General features: G+C 35.0%; 1 protein-coding gene across 2 annotated transcripts in view; it reads left to right on the top strand.

The window, feature by feature from the left end:
* The first annotated feature begins 579 nt into the window (after window positions 1–579).
* Window positions 580–25,114, top strand: part of LOC136027307 (cilia- and flagella-associated protein 58-like) — a 102,041-nt gene continuing 77,506 nt past the window's right edge. For both annotated transcript variants that reach the window (XM_065704420.1, XM_065704419.1), the window contains exons 1-4: window positions 580–9,829; window positions 15,521–15,655; window positions 22,266–22,414; window positions 24,071–24,245. In XM_065704420.1, the coding sequence (XP_065560492.1) occupies window positions 9,791–9,829; window positions 15,521–15,655; window positions 22,266–22,414; window positions 24,071–24,245 (498 nt within the window). In that variant the 5' untranslated portion in view covers window positions 580–9,790. The remainder of the gene's footprint in view (window positions 9,830–15,520; window positions 15,656–22,265; window positions 22,415–24,070; window positions 24,246–25,114) is intronic.

Raw genomic sequence — 25,114 nt, 5'->3', positions numbered from 1 at the left:
AATGGATAGCCTGATTACAAGAAGTTGGGAGAAGGTTTCGTGATTCTGTGATGTAGTATCCATTCAAGCTATAAAACCGATTAGAAGGGATCTAACCAACGTACTCCCCCAATGCTCTTTTTACTCCTCCACACCTCATTGCCATCAACTCAAAATTTCAAGATAATCATTTTAATCAGAACGATCAGAAGGTAAAACACTTCCAAATATATATTAAGGGGGATGGGGGTCGAAATACCGCAAAGGAATTATAGGGTCAACATTCAAGTTGACTTCTCTCAACAAATCGTTGTTCTGACGCCCATTTAATTTTAAAAATGACTTCTTAGATTGAAGGACCAGTAACTTTTCTAATTTCAATACCAATTTGCTTCAAATATCTGTTGTCTTTTTTAAGCTACTTTGGTTCCTTCTTATATTCATTAATGTTTTTAATTTACGATGTTATTTTATCCTTTTAAACTTTATTTCTTGTAGTTTAAAAATCTCTTTTTTTTAGGCAAAGTATAAAGGAAGTTGTCCTGATGAAGTGGTCGGAAATAATCCGTTTCTCATGAGGCTAAGTTATCATTCTGAACTTTAGATAAATAATTGTGCCATGTGATGGGACCATTTGAATAATTGGCTACTTAGGAAAAAATGGGAGGCAAAGGTTATGTTATGTATGATAATTTTGGTCTGAAACCAATAGTTGTGTTCTCTTTGTTCAGATTGAGGATTTATTTTCAGTTTTAATTCTGTGCTTGTTTTCTGTACCATCATGAATTCTTTGGATATGCTGCATTCAGGACATAAAGTGTCATTTATTAATTTTGTGCTCAGAACACCTCGTGAAAAAAGTTATTCACTTCTTTTGTGCATCGCCTGTTATATTGTATACTTTGTATTACACCACAGTGAATATTTGCGCTCAGAGTTGGTAAATGATAGCAAAATAGTTAAACAAGTAAAACTTAAAAGGGGTGAAAACCACTTGACAAAGTTCTACACACTTGTTGCTTTTGCAAAGCTGCCAATTTGTAGAAAAGTTGTCAGAGATCTTAAAAAAAAGTCTTTGAAACAACTAGTTTTCTGGACTTGACTTTTGGGAAGATATCTTTACTTTATGAGCTATGCTTAAAAATGGTTGCCAAATTAAGTGACTGACCTGCTCTTTGTTCCATGGGCACATTCAGAATTTCATTATGGAGAGTAAGAGGGCTACACTGGGCCGAAATTCTCAATCTTGACCGATATTTGAGGTGTTACATACCCTTTATTCTGGATTTTTATGTTAGATTAGCCCTGATACACTTTATTAAACATAATTGTATTTGGAAGAAGGTTACCTCAATGTAAAAAATGGGCTATAAAATCTGGTTTCTGGTAAAGCTCCCAATTGTAATTAGGAAACTCGGCGTTTTCAGCTTTTTTAGGTCGATTAGCGTCTACTTTGATTTGTTTTAGGTCTTTCAGATATGAAGGTAATAGTTAGTATACTTAAAGCTTAATTTTTCAATTATTTTTATCAGCGAGAAAGGGCTAAATAATATGTGTTGAGATATATATATATATATATATATATATATATATATCTATATATATAAAAATAAGTTGTCTGTCTGTCTGTCTGTGGATCAGGTGACGTCATGTTTCTGTGTTGACTGACGTCATGAAATTAGTTGTCGTCATTTTTGCTTTGACGGTGACGTCATTAACGGTATTTGAAAGCAAAACCGCGCAGTTAGATGAAAATCCACCTGGACAGCGAGAGTCAAAACATATCAAAACTGAAAATGATAGCGATGATGATTGGGTTTGGGATTTTGACTTGGATAAGGTCATCAATGCCTACCAGATTTAAGTTAAAAAAAACAAAGGTTCGTCGATATGTACTTCATAGTGACGCTGAAAAATAAAGAAGAAAAAGAAAACTGAAAAAAGAAAAAAGGTAAAAAACTAAAAAGAAAAAACACTCAAAGAGAAATTACAGACCGGGACACAAATGACGACCGAGACAGAGGGAATATAAGTGACGACCGGGAACCTCAAAGAGAAATTACAGACTGGGACACCCGGACGCAAATCACGACCGGGACACAGGGAATATAAATGACGACCGGGACACAGGGAAACAACTACAACGGGGACGCCGGGGGCACAGGCGGGATATATAAATGACGACCGGGACACAGGGATTGTTCGAATAGAAATTACAGACCGGGACACCGGGACACAAATGACGACCGGGACACAGGGAATATAAATGACGACCGGGACACAGGGAATATAAATGACGACCAGGACACAGGGACACATCATTAGAATAATGAGGTATAGATCTGAATACGGATTGTTTTTCCCATGGACAATTATATGTTGCATGTTCAAGAGTCAGTAAACCTGACAATCTATTTATATGCACAGACAATGGGACAGCGAAGAATGTTGTATATTCGCATGTTTTACGTAGTTAAAAACATATATTTATATCTATCTCTATTCACAGGTGGGACACAGGGACACAACTACAATGGCGCGTAACTAATATGGCGCGTAACGACTTACGCGCGCGGGGGGGCTTGGGGGGGCGCGAAGCGCCCCACCAACTAGGTGTTGGGGTGGCGCGAAGCGCCACCCCAACAGCTAGTGTACATATATATATATATATATATATATATATATATATATATATATATATATATATATATATATATATATATATATATATATATATATATATATATATATATATAAATATCGTAAGAAACAAATAGGATATGGGAAAGCAAATTAGTCCATCTGATTCGGTATAATCGTTTTGATGAAGCAGTGTAGACTCTTGCGAACAGTTTCATGAAGCCTATCAAATTACCATATTCATGTTGTCCTTGAGCTCTAATCTCATAGAGACACGTGCTATTTTTATATTTAGAGCATATTAAAGTAATCTTACCCATTGATCCATTGTATCATGAAGATATATAAGAGAACTGTCTAGTTGCCTAAAATTAGTTCCATCTATGGATTTTCTTCAAGTTCAAGTACAAGTTCTGTTTATTTTCATAAAATAACAATAACAAAAACAATATCCCAAAGGGCTCAATGGCCCGTTATTTGGGAAACGGCATACAATAAATGTTCGTCTCAACTTATTGACTTTCCTATTTTGTTTCTATTAAATTTGATTTTTAAAAAGACGGAACAAAATATGCAATTAATAGGTTTAATTAATTAAGCTCTCAGGAGTACCTACGGCTAAAGTGACCAGGCAGTTATAGCATAAAATGAAACCAGCCAAAGAAAAATGCAAATAAAGTGGGAGAATATATGCACAGTTATTTAACTATTATAATCGTCCTGAAAATAACATTTATCTATCATAAAAAAAAAAAAAAAAAAAAAAAAAAAAAAAAAAAAAAAAAAAAAAAAAAAAAAAAAAAAAAAAAAACTGGGATGCATGAACACCTCCATACAAAATACTCGTACAGGAGACCTGGTGAGCACTTTTACTTTCTTTTTGAGTGTATTTAGGTCTACAACTCTTTGAGAATTATCTGCGGCATAGGACAAGGAGAGAAAATTCCGAACTCGATAAGGATGTCGTTGGAGTGTTGCGATTTTCTGCCTCTTCAAGTGTTATACTTTTGAATTTCATTCCCACAAACTTAGCTAAAACGTGCTTATATTATCGCTTGAAATGATTGGTATAAGTAAAACACTCTTCCCACTCCTCAAAAAAGAAAGAAAGCATATTTTAGTACTATTTTGCTGTGTTGTAAATTCACCTAACTGAAGCTCCATCAAGCTTTCGAGCCACGATCTGTATTGGGTCGTTATGCAAAACCCTCTGAGACTGGAGACAAAAGTTGAATGTGGTAGACCAAATTGTCCCCAAGCCGAAATAATTTATCATCCGCAAATAAGGACCAGTTTTCCTCGCTCTGATCTCAAACCCTTGGAATTAGTGGTTAGATTAAAATCCAGACCGTGCCCTGTATTTGTTAGATAATTCACACAAAAAGTGAAAAACGCTGACGTAATGTAGAATTCCTGTTGCACCCCATTAAAACTTCATGAAAATTTGATACCTGATTATTTACTGAGATACTTCTCATATCTTTGTGTCTTCTCGTTAAGAAAAGATTAAACAATTAATCGCGTTACCTTTTACACCAGTTTTAATAATTTTGCTTTATAGAAAATTGGAGTTACGTTAACCAAACACTTTAGAAGTTTCGAAGAAAAGAGGAAGTCTTAATGTCGTTCATTAAGAAAAGATCAAACACGATTCAACACTTTACGCTTAAACAGGTAAAATGTCAAGGTTAGTGCAGTTAAAGGCTTTAGAAAAGTCCAAGAAAGCTTATTCATTTTTAAGGTTACTATCAACGTAATTAACGTAAGGATGAGAAGTGCTCGCACATTGAGTCTAATTTTGATAAACCTATAGTCTCGTACAAAAAAAAAAAAAAAAAAAAAAAAAAATCCACTTTTGAAAAAAAACGTGAAGAGAACAACTTGTCGATCAGAGCTCAGGAATTAAAATTAAAAGCAATAAGGAAAATATTCTTTATCACTTCTTATAAAATTATATCAAATCTAAAAGTACTATTTTTATATGATTGTAGGATTTCTTTTCCTTTGTAGATGGTTTTTAAACAAATAAGAAATCAACTCCCGTGAATAAGTGTTTCTTGAAAGTGCCTTTCTCTGTCAAACTAACACTTTGAGTGACCTTTCAGCTATGCTTAATAAATGATAAGAAATCTGATCGCTGTCAATTGACTCCTTTAGATCTGTCGTCCCACTTTCTATTATTTACTGAATTTTTAGGCACGTTTTTGATGAGCTACATTTGATTGTTACCAAAATGAGTTTTACAATAATTCTTTTTTGCTTTCCTAAGCTTTGTTTTTTATTAGATTAAGCATATTGCACCTCCTTTTATTGATAGCTGTTGTATATAGATAGTATGGATAGCTGCTGTATTTTGAAACTGGGTGTTATAAGAACCAAAGAGATGAAGCCCTATTTTCATTTGGCCTTATAAAGATAGAACGCCAATCGAAGACCTCGTTTGCCGTACCTTTGCTTAGAAATAAATCGGTCTCGTCGCATTTTATTTTTAATTAGATTTGAGGTTTTTCTTTAGAATGCTTAACGAAAACAGGGCTTTGAAATAATGTTCACATCCTGGTTTTCCTTACATATCACGCGCAAAAGTAGCTACTAGACCATCTAAAATGCACATTATTAGCAAGAATGTTAGCTTCAGGTGATCCAATGTATGTCACGCGTTTCTTATGTATTCTCTGCTATTGCTATTGGAAGGAAAAATTTAAAGCAAAAAGGACATTTAAGAACAGTGAAGATAAGTCCATTCAGCCTTTCCAGATATTTCAGCTTTTGCTCTAACTGACTTTCTCATCGAGGCATTAAATATAAAAAAAAAAACTAAAACCATTTATGGAAGAGCCATAATCTCGATTTATTAAATTTAGAAGCATTTCATGGGGTAAATTCGTGGCCCCATGTATTTCACAACTGTACAATTTTTTGATTTTGTAACATCGCAGCGCCTTGCTGTCTGAAGCTAATATAGCAACACAAGCTTCTTGTCCATCCCTTCCTATCTAAAGAAGAAGAAGAAGTTTATTCAATACAATATAAAATGGAAATACATTACAGTTATTCTCCCTCGAAAGGCTCCATGGCCAGGGATACGAATAAAACTTCTACTTCCCCCGCTTCCTAGGAAGTCTGAAGATTATAAGATTACTTTTGTAATCTTTTACAAAAGTCACTTAGCAAAAGTAAAAGTTACTTAGTAGAGATATATTCGAAAAGCAGTGTCGGTGTATTCGGAGTACTTGCCCAAGTCATCTAAGCTGCTCTTACATGATTCACATACTGGATGGGATCGAACCAATTTGTTTATAAAGAGATGTAGTTCATTCTTTTCCTTAAATTTTGTTGCATAGTTTTAAAGGAAGAACAGTGTGGCCTTGGGAAGGATATAGGATGCATTCGCTAATTTCCACCCTTTGATCAGTAACCGAGTAGTGTGTGAATCATCAGACCTCTTTTCTCCTCAGTTTCATAGATTATGAACAGGTATTTGTTTGGCGGATGGAAAAGCTTAAGTTAAGTTCATATATAAAGAAAGGGCAAAGAATACGTATTGGATTTAAAGTTCCTACCGGCAGTACTGATCTTTGTTTCTCCAGGTATCGATTTAGAGTTGGGTCTAATGTGTCAGCCTACAAAATCACACCACTGACCCCCGTTCCAAACCAAATAACCAGTGATGCCAAGACTCGAACTCTTGTCCTCACAGACAAAGGATTTCAATTCTAACGCGATAATCACTCGGCTATGACGGCTTGAGGTCCACGTATATATGATCCTATATGTGTAAGGTATTAATTAAAAATATTTTCTGATGAAAGTAAAGGGCAAAATTGAAATTTAAAACGAACTAAAATTACTGCTTCGCAGTGTATGTAACATATGTTTGAGAAACTGTTTCAAAGAAACTGGCTTATACAATATTTTTTAAAAACTAGCGCTTCACTAAAAGCACAAAACCGATAAAACAAATCAGGAATAGAAGTAGAAAATCCGTCAGTGCTCTACAGAAAATAGAAAAAATTATTCATATAGCTCTCAACAGTCTTTTACCGGCCATGAAATCAATAATTTTTACGACACGACTACGGTACGAAACTCAAGAAACCTTAGTTTTGTTAAAGCGCTAGTTTTTCAGAATTCTACAACTATAGGAAAATGTTGCAAGTCAGTTTGTTTCAAAAAGTTTTCAAATATTAAACATGTGTTGCATAAACCGCAAAGCAGTAATTTTGTTCGTTTAAAGTTTCAACTTCGTTGTTTATTTCTATCAGAAAAACTTTTATTTTAAAAGTTAATTTTTCTGCATTTTTAGGTCTTAATAATAGTGACTATAGACCTTATAAAAGATATTTTTCCACCTTAGGCGAAGAAACTGAACGAGTTAACATGATTTCTGTGAAATACTTAAAAGAGTTTAAGATGTATAGTTAATATACTTTACGGTAATTCATGTTGTTATTAATCACGTTTTCTGCCACAATACTGGAAAAAATGGGAAAATTCTCATAAGAGAGTATACTTCCATCTTTTTTTATTCTTAGACTTTAATATTTTTGGAGAACTGATCATTAAAAACAAATCAGTGCTTGGAAAAGAATCATATTAAATTTTTTTTTTCGAGCCTATGCTTTGCCACCACCGCAAGGCAGAGCTAGTAGCACTAGACTACAAAGCATTGCACAAGAGTCTGCTTCATAGTTTTGCTGTTTCAAATCATCTCTTTATTTTATGCTAGAAATTTAAGACAATAAGATAACTTAGACCTCAAAGTATTATCAACTCTCGATGCCGCTTTTTTAGTGCTCTACGAAAACCACGCTGAATAGATGAAAATCCGAATCTATCATTTAAACATCTCTCCACGATGTTGACTGCGTGTTAGTTCTAGTGGCAATGATTGCGGGGAGAGGGGGTGCCCGTGTCCATCCTAGCTTCTTGCCCCTGCCTGGTTTTGTAATGTACATTTTTTTTTAGGTTCTCTCATACGAAAAGGCCCTTTTTCGTATTTTTATTAAAAAAAAAAAAAAAACTGTAAAAAATCCTACTTCCCCTAGATGTAAAAAATGTATTTTGGAACCCCCGCTAGATTTTTTTAAATGAACACCACTAACCTAGCCACTAGAAATAGCGTAGGTCTGTTTGTCAACAGGCGGCTTATGAACAATATTAAAGGGACCGGTAGGGACAGTAGGGTGTACAAGAGGGAGGACTGTGCAAATTAGTTCTAAGGTCTTTGACCATGGAGATTATGACGGAATCCCTTTCATGCTTCCTAGCCTTGAACTCCAGATTTGATCCCAAAAAGTCCATTTCAATTCCATATGATACTTTATGTCGTTCATCAAGATGAATTTGTAAAAAGCACGTAGATATAAAAATTAGCTTTTAAATGAGACCTTAAACAGGTCATGTTAAATGAGACCTTAAATGATGTCGTCGTGTCGAATTTATGAAAAGCGACTAGATATAACAATAAGATCTCAAATGGGTTCTTGAAAAGCTCTCTGTGATATTCCAGTGCCCCTACCAGCGGTTAAAAAAAGAAGCGGACACATCAGTACTACCTACCCATGCAAGAAATTGTTTTTCCTTGTTGTTCAAGGTGGATTGTAAATTTTCTGAATGGGTTTTCGACAATGGCAATTCAAATGGCGTATCTTCTCATTTCAATCCGATCTCAGATTGGTGGTTTCGAGGTTTTCCACGCTCTTTTTCAAAATCCTTGTGAACTTGTTTCCAAAGTAACATTTTACTAATAACCTTAATCAGAATAATATTTACCATTTATAAATCGGCTACAATTGACAATTTTTATCCGGGTATGATGCTGGGTAACTGCTAAAGAGCTATTAGTGCTACGAGAATAAAATTTCCTAAGGTCAAGAACCCTATTGTAGAAACTTCAAGCTCCTATTTGCAGAATGTGGGATTTTGTGTGTTTTGCCAGAAGAAAAAATAATAGAGGCGTATTTATTTATTTTTTTCCAAGTGTGATCGTATTTAACCATTTTCCTAGAATTTTTTAAGAGGGCTAATTCCAACAGAAACTGAAAGTTCTAATGCCCTTTTTTAATGACCAAAAAGATTGAAGGGCATCTAGTCCCCCTTCAAAGCCCCTTTGCCCAAATTCGTTCGATCAAAGTTCTGAGATGGCTATTTGTTTGGTATAATTGAAAGGTTCAACAACTATGCCCGTGGAGGTTGCATGTTCCCCCACAACCCTTGGGAAAAGGTTTTTAAGTTATAAAATTGGCAAATTTTTTACGTTCTACATTTGTTACCGCGAAGTATGCATACATTTTTTGTCTGTTGCAGGGATTTTTCACAGGGAGAATTTTCCATGGGGAGGGAAGTTTCCGGGAGGTGAACTTTTGAGGGAGAAATTTTACACCGGGTGGAATTTGCATTAATTCCTATGCGAAATTATTTTTGTTTGTCTTGCTTTCTCTTTGTCGATTCAGTTTTACGTTGTTAAGGATACTTTTCCGGGGTAAATTTTCACCGTGATTGAATTTTCTAGAGTATCTTTCTGTGGGAGGGGGATTTTTCCGTGGAGGTGGAGCTGGATTCCCCGGCGTTATTTCAAAACGATCAGAAATTAAATAAAAAATAACTTTTTCAACTGAAAGAAAGGAGGAACATTAAAACTTAAAACAAACAGAGATTATGTATATGAGGCGTCCCCCCATCCTCAATACCTCGCTCTTTACGCTCAAGTTTTGAATTCTGACCCAATTCTTTACGAATGACTCCTGAAGAACAAGGGTCGCACAATTAGAACAATGAGAAGCTTTTTTAAAAGTACTAAAAAACTTCAGTGTGAATAGCGAGGCATTGAGGTGGGGGAAACCCCTCTCACGTCATAATTTCTGATCTTTTTAAATTTTTATGTTGGTCCTTGCTCGTTCGAAAAAGACTAGTTTTTTCGAACGAGAAAATTTATTAAAAGAATTAAAGAATCTTGACGTATATCATGTCTGCTTCTAACGAACTGTCACGTTAATTTAGGTGTAGGTTACCCAAATCTACCCCTTCACAAAGGTACACGAGACTGTTCTCAAAGCGTCTAAACTTCCCCTGCTTGTATCCAAGGAAATAGTTGTTTGTTGATTTGCTGTTAAGTTGATATTGGTCTCCTTCCTTTTTCAAAATGTAGACATTAATAATAACATTATAAATGGATAAATTGAAGAAAGTGCTTGAGGAAGTTCAGCAGGTACGTTTTATGGCTTTGTCCTCTTACCTTAGGATTCCTTCTTTTAGTCTGTGTTCTTTTATTTCCTTTGGCTCTTAACTTGTATTGATGTTTAAAGAAAGCGCGAAAACAATATTTATTATAATTTCAGAAAGTCAACTACCCACAATTTTACTAATAACGTGACGATCAGGAGTAGGAGACTAAGCAAACAAACATAAATATTAATTAACTGAAAAATTTTATAATAACGATAAATTGTTCTTATATATTTATTAAAACCAAATCGCAGTAAGCTGAAGGCTCGCTGCAAAATGTTTTCAGTGCTTCCAAATCGTACGGCTTTCATAACACATTTTCCATTTCTAATAATAAAGTCTATAATGGCCGTTTAATTGGACAACAGGCAGAGTTATCAACCCTTTTTTACATTTGTTTATGATTGGAATGGAAGGAATCGAATATTTTAAATATTTTATTTAAACATGAGTTTTAAAATTTGTTCATTTTTTCTATTTTTATGCCCAAAAAGCAAAGCATTTTTTTTATTCATTTAAAAACAAAGTCTACCCCTTTGTCTAAACTGCATAAAATTGTTCTCAAAGCGCATAAGCTTCGGATGTTTGTATCCATGGAGATGTTTGTCTATTGATTTGTCGTTGAATTGATATCAGTATCCTTTCTTCTTCAGTTAATTTTTTTTATATAAGCAAGAGAAATGAGAAGAAATACAGTTTGTATTCGAAGAATGCGTTTCCATGTTTATATTTATTGAGTTTTAGAGTCGGATCGGCATAGAAGCATCATTTTCATTTGCATCCAATTCACCAGAATCCAAGCCCCACTCCCTTTACATTGATATAACGTAAGCTTTGTACCTTCTTTTTTTCAGTTTGGCATTATTTGTACTTTAGCAATATAATCGTTGTTATGTCCTGAACAACTTTAGCAATAGTTACAAAGAAAATTCAAGAAATATTTAAAATTCCCACCTGTTTTTGTCTATTTAATGAATTAAAAAGCGAACACTACTATTTAATGTCCTACCAAATTCACGAAAACTTTGAGCTATTTTTGACTTTGAATCCTTTTTGGATTTAAACGGAACCCTATCCCTGTTTCTGGAGCCCTGATTTTAAACGGACCCCTACTTTTAAGCGGAGCCCTATTCCGTCACTTGGTGACAGCCCTATCCCTGGATTCCGTGGAAGCCCTAGTTTTAAACGCATCCATATTCCGTCATTCCGACAACAGCCAGCAGGTGTTAATTACGTCATTGAGAATGTTTTCTGTGACATTCAGGTGCATGTTACGTCATAGGAAATAGTTTTCTAAGAGATGCAGATGCATGTTACGTAATTGGAGTTGGAGATGACGTGATCCTGGGCGAGATGATGGATTTATTGGAAGTCGTGCAATCTCGCATGACATACTAGACTTCATGGGCCTTCGGGGAACCCCCGCATGTAACTGAGCACGGTACACACATGGGTGTTACGTAATGGTAGGGCACACGTGGGTGACACGCAATGGTGGCGCATACGTGGGTGTTACGTAACGACGGTGCACACGTAAGATGTCACGTAATGACAAGGTACGTATGGACTGTTACGTAATGACGGTGCACACGTGGGATGTGGCTCAATATTATGCATGGGTGTTACGTAATGACGGGGGGGGGCGGCAAACGAGGGTGTTACGTAATTACAACGAACACGTGGGATGTTACGTAATGACAGTGTACAAGTGGGATGTTACTTAATGCCGGACACACACCGGTTTTACATAATACTGTAAGAGATTTTTTCTGGATTTTTTTTCTTTCATGGTGTTTTTTTCCTCAGGGAAATGAAGAGGATTGACACCCTTTCCCTCTGGAGTCATATTAGGATTTATTTAGGATGTATTTTGGCTTTGTAAGAATAACTATTTTGTATTTTACAACACAAATTTCTTATTTCTTAAGAGGTATGCTAGAGGTTTTCATAGGCTACTATATTGAATCACGCTGGTTTCAATTGCCAAGAGTCATCAGAAGAGACTTATTGGGTGTTGTGCTTTAAGTTTGAATGATCGACTGTAGTGTAAACGAATATTTTTGTAGGAAAAGCCTGAAAAATACCACAAGTGCAATAGTGCCTGATAGAGGGTGCCGTGTGTCAGCCATTGAGTGTCACAAACTGGGAATTGCCATGGAACATTGTAAGCTAGCTATTAAATGACAAGTTTCCGCTGTTCAAATAAAAAACAATGGTGTATAAAGTTATTTCGTGGGGGAGAAGGTTGAAAAATCTCTAGTCCAGATAATATGCACCTAAGGTATACCATTTGACAGTCATAGATTACCAATGAGGCAGCTGCATACAAAGTCTTGGGATCGACAGAACTTGGAGTGGAACTAACAGGATCGGAATTGTAGAATCAGGAGGGCAGAAGTTGGAAATCCGGGGCTGATACAACCGGTGTCAGATTCTTTCAAGGCGTTTTTTTCCCTCAAGGAGCCTTTATATTCCAAGGATTTGTGTCCCCATTAGGATTGACAGTTAGATCAGCAATCTATTAACGAAATAACCTTCAACGAAAATAATTCTATTCAACGAAATAACCAATTTCACCCATGGCAAATTCTCATGCAGCACTTACTAGAATGGTTAAGCTATTGATTATGTGTTTCCTATGACAGGGCTGCCACAAATTCCCTAAAGTTCCTGGAAGTCCCTAAATCTGGCATTGGTCCCTTTTCGTCCCTAGATACGTGCTCAGGTCCCTCAAGATTTTTCCTAATCAAAATTCTTCCATATTAGTTGAATATCTTATCTCTAAGTAATGGAAGCCACTATGCAAGGTATGGTATTTCAGTTTTGGTTTCTTGTAAGTCATTCTCAACATGTGTTCTTGTAACCATAATTCTTTTTCACGGCTACAGCGTTACTGTCTGAATGAAAGAGACTATAAAGTAACGAAAAAGGATTGACACCCTTTCCCTCTGGAGTCATCTTAGGATTCTTAAAAGAGAACAGATCCGTTCCAATTATGTCAATCACTTACTTAGAACTTGTGCTTATTCTTCCCATCAAGTTTCATCCCGATCTCTCCACTCTCAGCGTTTTCCAAGATTTCTGTTTCCCTCATCCAACCCCCTATGTCCCCGGATCCAATTCGAGTCGAAAATGGAGCATCTGAGACATAAGATCCTTCTATATATATCAAGTTTCATTAAGATCAGATCACCTATTCGTAAGATAAAAATACCCCAATTTTCACATTTTGCAAGAATTCCGGTTTCCCCCTCCAACTCCCTCCAATGTCACAGGATCTGGTCGGAATTTAAAATTAGAGCTTTAAAGCACAAGATCCTTCTAAATATCAAATTTCATTAAGATCTGGTCACCCTTTCGCAAGTTCAAAATACCTCATTTTTCCGAATTACCCCCCCCCCCCAACTCCACCAAAGAGAGCAGATCCGGTCCAGTTATGTCAGTCACGTACCTTAGACAGGTTTTTATTCTTCCCATCCAGTTTAATCCTGATTTCTCCGCTTTAAGTATTTTCTAAGATTTCCGGTCCACCCCCCCCCCCAATGACGCTGGATCCGGTTGAGATTTAAAATAAAAGATCTGAGTTACGAGGTTTTCTAAATATGAAGTTTCATGAAGATCCGATCACTCCTTCGTAAGTTAAAAATATGTTATTTTTTCTAATTTTTCAGAATTAACCCCCCCCCCCTCCAAAAGAGCGGATCAGTTCCAATTATGTCAGTCACGTATCAAAGACTTCTGCTTATTTTTCCCATCAAGTTTCATCCCGATCCCTCCAATCTAAGCGTTTTCCATGATTTTAGGTCCCCCCCCCCAAACTCCCCCAAATGTCACCAGATCTGATCGGGATTTAAAATAAGAGCTTTGAGAAACGATATCCTTCTAAGTGTCAAATTTCATTGAGATAGGATCACCCGTTCGCAAGCTAAAAATACCTCATTTTTTTCTAATTTTTCAGAATTACCCCCCCCCCCTCCCCAACTACCCCAAAGGGAGCGGATCCGTTCCGGTTATGTCAATCATGTATCTAGGAATTGTGCTTATTTTCCCACCAAGTTTCATCCCGATCCCTCCACTCTAAGTGTTTTCCAAGATTTTAGGTCTCCCTCCCCCCCTAATGTCAACAGATCCGGTCGGGATTTAAAATAACAGCTCTGAGACACCATATCCTTCCAAACATCAAATTTCATTAAGATCTGATCAACCGTTCGTAAGTTAAAAATACTTCATTTTTTCCGAATTAACCGGCTACCCACTCCCCCCCAGATGGTCAAATCGGGAAAACAACTATTTCTAATTTAATCTGGTCCGGTCCCTGATAAGCCTGCCAAATTTCATCGTCCTAGCTTACCTGGAAGTGCTTAAAGTAGCAAAACCGGGACCGACAGAATTTGCGATTGCTAAATGTCACTTGGTTAATTGCTAAATGTCACTTGATATAAAACTAAAATAATCTTACTGTTGCTCAAATCAGGTTCACAAATAAAACTGAGAAAAACAAGTCTTCCGGCATATCTAAAAGCAAAGAGACGACCCGCGAGAATTCAGCCAATTAGTAATATCAATGGGTCATAGTGCACTACCCGTTGCGACAAAGCAATGGCTTACCCCTTCCTCTTCGATGTCACTGATTTTAACTGTTAAAAACTTGCTTCGTGGTTAGCTGATGAGTCATTGCCAGGCTATCTATCTTTGACAGTAAGGTAATTAGGAAGCCCCAAAAAACTTACTAAAAGGAAGATAAGGGATATTTAAGGGATATAGGGGACGGAGTGACAAAGTGGGAATAATTTAGCCTAGAAAAACAGCATTTATCTGATAATTAGGGCTCGGGGGTCCCGAATAAACGTTATAGCTATTAAACTATAAAACTAAAAAAAGATTAAAAAAACTCCCCAAATAATCAATAACGAAACTATATTAATTAAAAAGTGAACAGAAGTTAATTAGATAAGTGTTTCCCAAAAAATTTATGTAAAAAAATCGTTAAAATCTAAAGGGAGCAGAACAAATGTTATACAATGATTCAAACTTAAAGCGAACAGAAGTTAATATTAATGAATAATTGGTACCCACAACAAAACAGAAATTAACTGAGTATTCATATAAAACGTAAAAATAACGGATGTTGCAGTGGATGAGTAGATAAATCCTAAAAGGAACCTAAAATAAAATGAATAATTAAATCAACCAGAAAAAAAATTAACATAAATTTTTGGGGTTCTTTTATTCATTGATATTGTTTACTTTTATTAAATTTGGACTTATCATATGACTTTATTTCTGCGTTTTTCTTTTGGTTTTAACATTGCTATTTACTTTCTTTTCACAAAAATTTGTTTGAGAAAATCTTTTTTGGTTAATTATTAAGGAAAAAAAGAAGTTTGAAATGTGATTTGATTCTTTCATATGTTAAAGAATATGCCCAAAAAACTCAAAATGGGCCCTATTTTCAAACTTCTTTTTTGAAAAGATGTATTGAACTCTCTATTTTTGAACTCTGATTTCTTCAGCATGCTCATATTTTTCAGAATCAAAAATCAGTCCGTGGATCTGTCAAGCAAATTCGGAAAAATTTATGCAGTTAATAAAAAAGAGCCGAATATTGGTTATGTTTTTTACTGAATTCAAAAAGTTCATTATAACAATTTATTAATTTTTACGTTATTTATAGGTTGCTGATTCTTGCGATGAAAATTCTCCCAGGGATATCAAATCTCTCCTTGTTCAGATTATTACAAAAAACCCGCTTGCGGTGACACTTGAAGATGGAGTGGAAAACATAGGTGCAATTGCCTCTCTTGAAAGGGTAAGGAAAGTCGCTCACTTTTTTATTTCTCAGTAAAATCTTAGTTTGCCTATCCTATAGATCCTTTTCAAAAGTAAATTTCTGTCCTTTTTATGGTTGGCTTATTTAAATATTTATTCGTCTTATTTTGTTTATTTTTTTATTAGACAAGTACCTATTATTTTTTCTTAAGTGTGTACCTTATGCTGAATTTTTTTATATTTCAAATAAAGTCACGTTTCAATCATATACCAATATATTATACCCTTTTTAACGTTGAATTTGTTGTTGAACTCGTAGCAAGAATCATGGATGCAACTTTGGATTTATGTTTGGAGGGGGGGATATAAAGAATATGTTGACAGAATCGTCCAATGTGCCGACAGATACTGACACACAAGCTAAATTAAACTAAAAACATAAGCTAAATTCCAACGGAATCTAAAGTCGGCACTATGCACCGACACCTTGGAACTTTGAGGAGGATTCCCCTCTCCATTCCCCCCTTTGTTGCGCCCCTGGCTAGAATTCTTGACGAAGATGAGTAAATCCGATTCAAAGTACAAGCATTCAATTAGTCAAGAGCTTAGTGTCTCCAACGGAATCTTAACGTTGAATTTGTTGTTGAACTCGTAGCAAGAATCATGGATGCAACTTTGGATTTATGTTTGGGGGGGGGATATAAAGAATATGTTGACAGAATCGTCCAATGTGCCGACAGATGCTGACACATAAGCTAAATTAAACTAAAAACATAAGCTAAATTCCAACGGAATCTAAAGTTGGCACTATGCACCGACACCTTGGAGCTTTGAGGAGGATTCCCCTCTCCATTCCCCCCTTTGTTGCGCCCCTGGCTAGAATTCTTGACGAAGATGAGTAAATCCGATTCAAAGTACAAGCATTCAATTAGTCAAGAGCTTAGTGTCTCCAACGGAATCTTTTTCTGAGCACTTCGTAAAAACTTGGTAGGGAGCTCATACAATCAGAAAATGAACATCATGAGGATTGTCGTTTGGATAAAAAACAAAAGGCCTAGTGGCTATGATATATTTCAAAAGAGGTGGCGCCACAAAAAAAGTGCATTTTCTGCAACGAAACAACAATTGTGGCTAAGTAGGGCTAAAATGACAGCGAAATGAAAATTAAGAGATAGCCAGTCGATCCGTATTTTTTTCAGAAGCATCATTTTATTGCACACAAATTTACTCAAGACAAATTCTTATCAATGTATCGATTTAATAGGACAACTCCAATATCTGACACTTATCTACAAATAATAATAAAAAAATATCCCCCGCCGATGACCTACTATCATATAACTACAATTTCATTTATAGACAATACGCAAACAACAAATCAAAAGATATTATAAATCTCTTTGCAAAAAGGCTCTAAATTTCCCTGAAAAATAGCTGTGGTTGAGCTCGCGCTCAACTACTTGTGGTAAATAACTCCAGAAACATTGCAGAACGTGTCAAGCATAAAACTGGAACCGGGTTATTCTATGCTGTGACCACCGAAATACATCTGCATGCCTTGCAGACATGCAAGACAATAGTTCCTAACTGGCCAACTTTTATCTACTTGTCAGTCAAAGTTACGCAGCATAGTGTCTGATCTGTAGCCTTGTCAAAACGTGGTTTAACATCAGCTGAGAGGCAGGAGCTCCTTTTCATCTTAAAAAGTAAATTAAATAAAAAAGGTTGAAGAAAATTTCAATTAGATGACTTTTCATATTATTTTTTTTAAATTTGAGCATTAACTGATTTTTTTTTTTACTTTACTTGGGAGAGGTTGCTCTACGCTCGGCAAGGAAGGGGGAATTTTGATGTTAAGTTTTTTTTTTATTTATTGAGAAGGTGTTTGTTCGTGTTGATGAGTAAAGCCTATTAGTGAATGAATATGATTTAGTGAAATTGCCTATTAGTGAAGAATATATTTATTTCCGTATTTATTAAGTAAACCCAAGTGATCCTTCAATCCAGATTCTTTATGAGAAGACCAAACTGGCTTTGAAATTTCAAAATTCATTTGCTATTAAAACACTCTTACATTTTACATCAGTTTAAGTCCTTCCACATGCCTCTTCTACATTGGAATGACAGTCCAGAAATGTCCTGTTGTCTTCCATTTTTTTTTTATCCAACAGCTTGTCGTATTACCTATAATGTTGTGACAGTGCATGAGCCCCTGTCGCATCTTGCGTTCGGTCTGATTTTAATCCTCTGGTGGCATCTCCTAGAGTATAGAATACACTTCCATTGGTGCTATGGGGCTGTCATACCCTGGCATTTTCAAAACGTCTGGTGGTTGGATTTATAAGGGTTAAGTCAAATCTATGAATAGTTATCAATTATTTATCATTATAGCATTATTCTTTCTTATAGCCTGGGTGTATTTTAATATGACTCTTTCTTTTTTTGTATGTTTATTGATTTTTTGTATTAATTATTTTCTTTATTTTGAGCTAGCTATAATAGCGTGGTATTAATCGTTTGCATTTTTTGTTGGCTGTAAGAGGATGATATCCCCCTTTTTCGTTCTTTTATATATATTATTTATTTTGTTTACGAAGTCATTTTAGTCCTGTATTGTCTGAATCGAGTTGATTAAAGGTGATAATTGGGATCAGGTTGCCTCTTTTTCTTTTTATATTGTTGGATTTTTTTCTTTAATCTTTCCCCATTTTCGGGGCCATGGAGTCCCCTGGGCAATTATCTAATCTGAGGTTTCGTTGTTGCTGTTTTAAACATACTGTAAATAAAAGATTGAATCCTTGTAAAATATTTAGTTTTCTTTGTTGACAGCACTAATCCGACTCCATGTGCGATAACTGAAGAAGAGCTGGTCCCAACGGTTTTGTATAGCATAAGTTTAATTGATAAGTAGACTAGGTTGAATAAGGTGAAAATCAATTTCAAGAAGTCGAATTTGTGTTGCTTGCTCGTTCTAAAATTTTTACCCTTGAAGAGATATTTTAAGATATAGGAATTCAAATATTAATAGAGTGCATCCGATCAGCTATTTAGGCATAATTTTAGACAAGACGCTGAGCTTTCCAAAATATAAATCTTATACCACCTAAAATAACCCATATTGTTGAAATTAGTATAGAATTAAAGTATATCTATCCGAAAATTTATCTTCGATATTTGGAATTTCCACTATTCCTTTGTTACCTTTTATAATATTGTTCTGTATGGTCCTCAAATTTTCAGTCGTATCTTCAACGCCTCAGAGCCTTGCAGGATTCAGCTACAAGTGTTTCAGTCTTTTATTGACGGAGAGATTCAGTGTGAAATGCATTGAAAACTGAGTATTTAAAACTGAACCCCCTTCCTCTGGTAGGTTTATTCCTTTTATAACGATCAATGCAAATGTCTGGTAGTCACCTAAGGGAAACAGAAAGCAGTCAAACGAATTCACACCCGCGATTATTTTCCTCGGGATAAACACAAAATTTTGTAATTTTTTAAATAGGGGCTTGGAACCTTCGCAACGAGGTTCTCCGATGTGCTAAATTTGAGTTTTTAGTTTTTGTAAGAAATACTCAACATTTTGGGGATGTTTCGTGATTGTGTCTATTTTTAATAGTCAGGCTCTCGGTGGTTAACTTCAAAGCTAATGAAGCTTTAAATATTTAGAACCTCTTTAAAAACAGTTCATTTACTCCTGTTTTTAGAGTTTTCGTCACTATTTAGACGAGTCGGTCCCTACATACATTTCCTTACTACGAACTGTTTGACTACCACTCCTGAGTCAGTTGGAATGATCACCAATTACATCTAAAATGTATATTAAGAAATAATTAGGAAAAATTTAAGTGGAATGTCTACGTTATCAGCAATATAAAATCTGCAGCAATTCGAACTCTGGTGACGAAATTCTTTGTTTCTACACTACTATTGAGTGGTTAGCAAAAGGAAACGTTGTCAGTCAAGTCTTTGAGCTAAAAAGCTAAACCAGACAGAACTTAGATGTGGAAAAAAACATGAGTCCACAACATACTTTAATAATAAGGCCTGGATACAAAAAGTAGCTTATTAGTCAGATATCTTAGATCAGAAAGATAAGGTAAATTGAAAGTATTGGACAAAAAAAAAGAACCCCATTATTGTCTTCAAAGGCAATATCAAGGTTTCCATATTACAGCTACAAAATTGGCTCCGTAAACTAATTCTTGTAAACTCTACCCGCTTTCAGCACCTTCCCACCGAAGCTGAACAATAAAAAAGGAGAATCAAAAGACAATATAAGAGGGAAGAAATTAATAAAAAAAAACCCAAGGCCTTGGATTTGCAACTCAATACTATTTTCCGGGATTCTCTGTATAAGAAGCTAATTTAATTTGAAACTCATTTCGTGTGTCCTTCAATGTTGCCGACACTTCCAATGAAGAGTAGAATGAATGTTTAGAGCTATCAAGTAAATCCCCAGTGCCTGATGTATTCACAAAAAAATATGTCATCTCAATGTTGGTCAGCGCAAAGTGCCATTAATATCCTAAATTTCTATGGGCTCTTCCAAATACTATTGCCATAAACTTCTACTTACCTCTGCAAAAAAGAATTTTCAACTCTTCTACAGATCAAGATAAAGTCAGGAAAAGTGCAATGTTCAAGCCATGGAACTGGCTTTGAGAACAACACTGCTAAGAATTCTAATACTTGCTAAACAGATGCAAGTTCAAGCAATACACTACTAATCAGTACAAGATAAAATTACTACCTTTTTGGTTTAGTCTGAACTTATATTGTAATTGCCTTTGTTTTATGTTTTACAGATTTTGAATGGAAAAGAGGGTTATCGAGTTTGTTCAAGGTAGGAAAATAAGCCAGTAGTTGGTTTTATATTTAATCAGAAGATAAGCAGGGTTGCGTTGTATCCCCATTTGTATGGATCATTTGATGGACTTTGTATTAAGGAGCACAGCAAAGGTAATGGTAAAGCACAGAATCAGATAGGGAAGTAAAATTCTCCTAGATTACATTATACTGATGATGTAAGCATCCTAGATGAAAGCGTTAGTAAGATAAATGATTTGTTAGAGTGTTTGCGAGTTCAGGGTGTAAGAATAGGTTTTAAAAGTTGATGTCAAGAACACTAAGTCGCTATGACTGGGAATAAGTGATGGCGAAGAGATGATTTTACGTAACGAGAAGATCGATTAAGCGGACAGCTTCACTTGGAATAATAGGAATAAAATTCTGCTAATCAAGATTAGAATATTGGAAGCTACAGTGCTGACAGTGATCAAGCATGTTTCTGAAGCATGGGTGCTCCAAAAAAACGGAGGAGGATTTGTGAGATATTTTCCAAAGGAATTGCCTATGGATTGTTTTGGGTATCAAACTGACTGCCCGTCCCTCAAACAGTAATTGGGACGAACAATGTGGCTCAATCCCGCTTTCTAGGGGTATAACGAGGGAAAAGATTAGATGGCTAGGACACGTTCTGTGGATAAATGATGATAGATGTCTAAAGATGGTCCTTGTTAGTCAACTGTTTAGGGCCAGAGGAAAAGCAGGTTGTCCCCGAAAGTGATGGGATGTTGTCGCAAGGAAAGATTTAAGGGAATTAAAAACTTCTTGGGAGGGTCTAAAAAGGGAGGCTTTGTGTAGATTGGAATTTTTGAGAAGTCTGTGTTGCTGTGTTGGCCTCTGAAAAGTTGGTGATACCTTGAGTTGTTGTTAGAGTATTGGAAGTAATAGTAACAGTAGCAGTAGAAACGGTGATTAAGGAACCAATGAGTAAGGCGAATGAAGATCTCATAGATTCATAAGATTTTATACTTGAGCTAATTTAAAAATGTTTCATTGCGTTTGAGGGGAATTTTTTCTTCTTGTCCATTGTTTTTATAAAACATGCCTTTTTGTGACTCTGACTGACCCCCATTCTGTGTATTTGTTCGATAAAGGATATATCTTAGAGCCCCGAAGAGCAAAGTTGGACTTTTTTTGCGAGAAGCGGAGAACGTGATTTTGATGGAAATCAAAATTTGATTTGTTTAAGGTGACGGTGATTTGGTGTAAGGAAATTAAGACTGTAAACATAAATATAAGTGGTGCCTTTTAGAGTATTTTTCCTGGTGCTTTGCACTTAGCCAGTAAATGTTATTTATCTTATGAAAAATACAATGTTACTGAAGGACGACATTTTGTAAATAATTGGAATTTTAAGAGAGGTTAAACTTTATTTAATGCCCTATTTTTTTGTTGAAAACTAGTTACCTTTTTAATGTTTTTCACCTAAGTTTGACAAAAGTTCTTTTTGCAGAAACTTTACTGAAAACTGACCTTACTAGAAGTTTCTTGGAGAAATTAAATTCGTATACTAAAAGTTGTCGATAAGACGGTTGATGAAAGTCTTTTGAGAGTCTTTTAAATTCGACATTTTTCCTCTTAAGAGAAAATCAAATTTTTTTGTATCTGTTTTACGAAAGTGCCAGTGTTTCAGAATTTTACAAATAAAAGGAAATATCATGATTAATTTTATTTGAGGTAGTTTTGAAGATATGTGTTGCATAAGCCGCAGAACATTTATTTTCATTCACTTTAATTTTCAACTTCGCTCTTTCCTTCCATCAGAAATCTTTTTTAATAAATATATTCAGAATTGTACATTGTAGGAAGTCGAAGTTGAAAGGTACAAGTTAGAAGCCATTCAAATAAGAGAACAGAGAACACATGCTATGTTGACTGACGCCCAATGTGAATTGTCACGGTTAAGAAATATTGTGAATCAGCAAGAGCACCTAGCCAAGAGTGAAGGACTATCGTAAGTATTTCTTGTGCTGCCAAATATGCAATCGGGACAGCATAAATATTTCTCTTGCTCTAAAGGGGTGCCATTATATTCTTACGGAATGAAAAATTATTTGGTATATCTGTAACGACGTACCAAATTAATAGTAGATAACTATGTCAGAGCTCCAGAAACAAGTTACCTGAGCCATATGCAATGTATCAATAATATGGACAAAACATTGACTCCGATACAATGTTCTCACATTTAGATATGTTTATCTATATAATAAAATTGTAAGAAGTCGAAGTTGAAAGGTGCAAGTTAGAAGCCATGCAAATGAAAGAATAAAAACAGGCTATGTTGACCGATGCCCAATGTGAATTGACACGATTAAGAAATATTGTCGACTGTATATGTACAAATTGTATATGAGCCCCAAACTTCAGAAGAGCCAGGGCCCAAGAAGGGATATAGATGCTTCCCCCTTAACAATATAAAATCCTAAAATAGAGAAAAATAATCGTTCTATGCACAAATACTTGGAGTAGATGACATTGAGGTGGAAAAGTGGAAGTTAATAATCCCAACCTATTTTTTCAGATACTTTTAATTAAAAAAATAAAAAAATTGTAAATTAGCGGCGTTAGTTTCTCACGGTAGACGATAATTTTTTGTGGGAAATTTTTTCAAAGTGGGGGAGGGTCATAATTTTTTTGGCTTACTTTCCACGGAGGAGTAGTTTCCGTCAAAGAGGGCCTTTATGAGTAGAAGTGATCGCGGGCAAAAGTTTTCAAGTACTTTAAATAAAAAAAAAAACACGATCGTTGTTAATACATGAAAAGATTTTCCGCTGGAGATAGTTTTCTGGAGGAGAATTCTCCGTGGGTGGAGTTCTTTAGAAGAAATTTTTCAAATACCTTTAAATGTAAAGTTAAGATCGTTATTAAAACGCGGTGATAGTTTTCACCGAGGAAAATGTTCCGGGTAAGATTCTATTCTGTATCTAGAAGAATAAATTCATTAATGCTCATGTGCCTAATAAGTGTAGCTTGTATTTTACGGTTCTTTGAATGTTTTGGTACATATTAAATAAGTCCGTAATTTTCACTCTACAACTTCTATTTTAGTTTAACAAACGAAATAAGATGCTAACATTTCCTTTTGGGGATTTCCTTGACATTTTCGTAATATTTCCTTTTGGATGCTAACATTTCCTTTTGGAGTTTCAATTTTTAATGGAGACCAATGAAAAAAGTCTTATGTTGAGATTGAGACAAAAAAATGAACTGTTATCCTCCGTCCAAAAATAGCTAATGTTTCTTACTATGGAATTTTATGACAACAAAAAGAACTATGGAATATGGTTACATAAAAATACTTTTTTCATTTAGGAGGAATAGTAATAAAATATTTTAAAATGAATAATAACCCATTTTCACAACTTTGCTTGGGGTAACAAAAGGATAACACCTCAGCAAAGTTCGTTAAAGGGACTTGACTGCTACTGGTTACTATTTTTTTGTGAGGGGCTCTTCATGCAGTCTCAGGGACAAGGAGGGTCTCAAATTAGAAGTGTTTTTACCTTTTCATGTCATGACTCCATAATCCAAAACTTAAAACATGGCAAATTTTTTAAGACCACTGTGTAGACTCCATTTTTAGGAATACATATTCATTATTTTTCAGACTTGAAGAACTACTTAATTTGAAGAGTACATTTGATTCAAACAAAAAAGAATTAACTGAGAGATGTCAGGACCTAAATGAACACGTGGAGACACTTTTGCTAGATTTAAAAGAAATGAGTGATGATGTGAAAAGGGCTGAAAAAAGGGCTGATGCTACACAAAAAGAACTTCAGGTATACATGCTTGGTAGATAACCTTAGTTTTATTCTTGGTATATAGTCACATGTTTTTGTTCACACTTAAATTGCTGACTAATGATTTTCCATAGAAAAGCCAGAAAAAGAGAGAAAATTCATTTTAAGCAGAATAAATGTATATACAAGGTTTTAGTCCAATCCTAATTTTTAAAGTCAAAATTTGTTTATCTACAGGTTCATACAGAATCATACGGAATATTTTGTCTGGGAAAAAACGTGTAGGCTTTTATAATTCAATTCTTAAACAAGTCTAATTTAAATATATGAGCTATGAATACCTACACTAGGACTGTAAAACAGAGAATATAACTTAACAACAGAAAAGTATGAATCAATATGTTTGCTTATGATTAGTAGTCTATACGTTTATACTAAGTCAAGCAAACGCCTAAAATGACTTATCGAATAGGATGTATGCCAAAGAATGGACTGCGTATATTAATTGTTTTATCTTGACCTTCCTTTAAGTTTGGTAAAGATGTAGCTAGATTAGAAGAAAAAGAAGAAGAGAAAGAGCTACTTTATTAGGAATAAAGCAAATAAAAAAGGAATAAAAGAAAATTTTTAGTGGAGTTAAATAATTATTGTGGGTCTCCTAAGCATAGCAAATACAAAAGTCATATTCACAAGAGAATGTAAAGTAAAAAACCAAAATATGTAAATTTACCATAAACCATCCAAAAGCAAAGTTGCTGTTCTTATTGTAACAATGAATGACATTATCAAAGAAAACAAATTAGCAAAATAAGTTTCATTATTATTGTTCAAAATTTGTGCATAAACGTCACAGCACTAAATGAAAATAAAACAAATATTGGCACAATTTTGCTACGTTCGCAGATTGT

This window comes from Artemia franciscana, chromosome 5 (assembly GCF_032884065.1).
Source record: "Artemia franciscana chromosome 5, ASM3288406v1, whole genome shotgun sequence".
Classification (NCBI taxonomy): Eukaryota; Metazoa; Arthropoda; class Branchiopoda; order Anostraca; family Artemiidae; genus Artemia; species Artemia franciscana.
The sequence above is the reverse complement of the archived record's forward strand: the minus strand, read 5'-3'. Positions and strand labels throughout refer to the sequence as shown.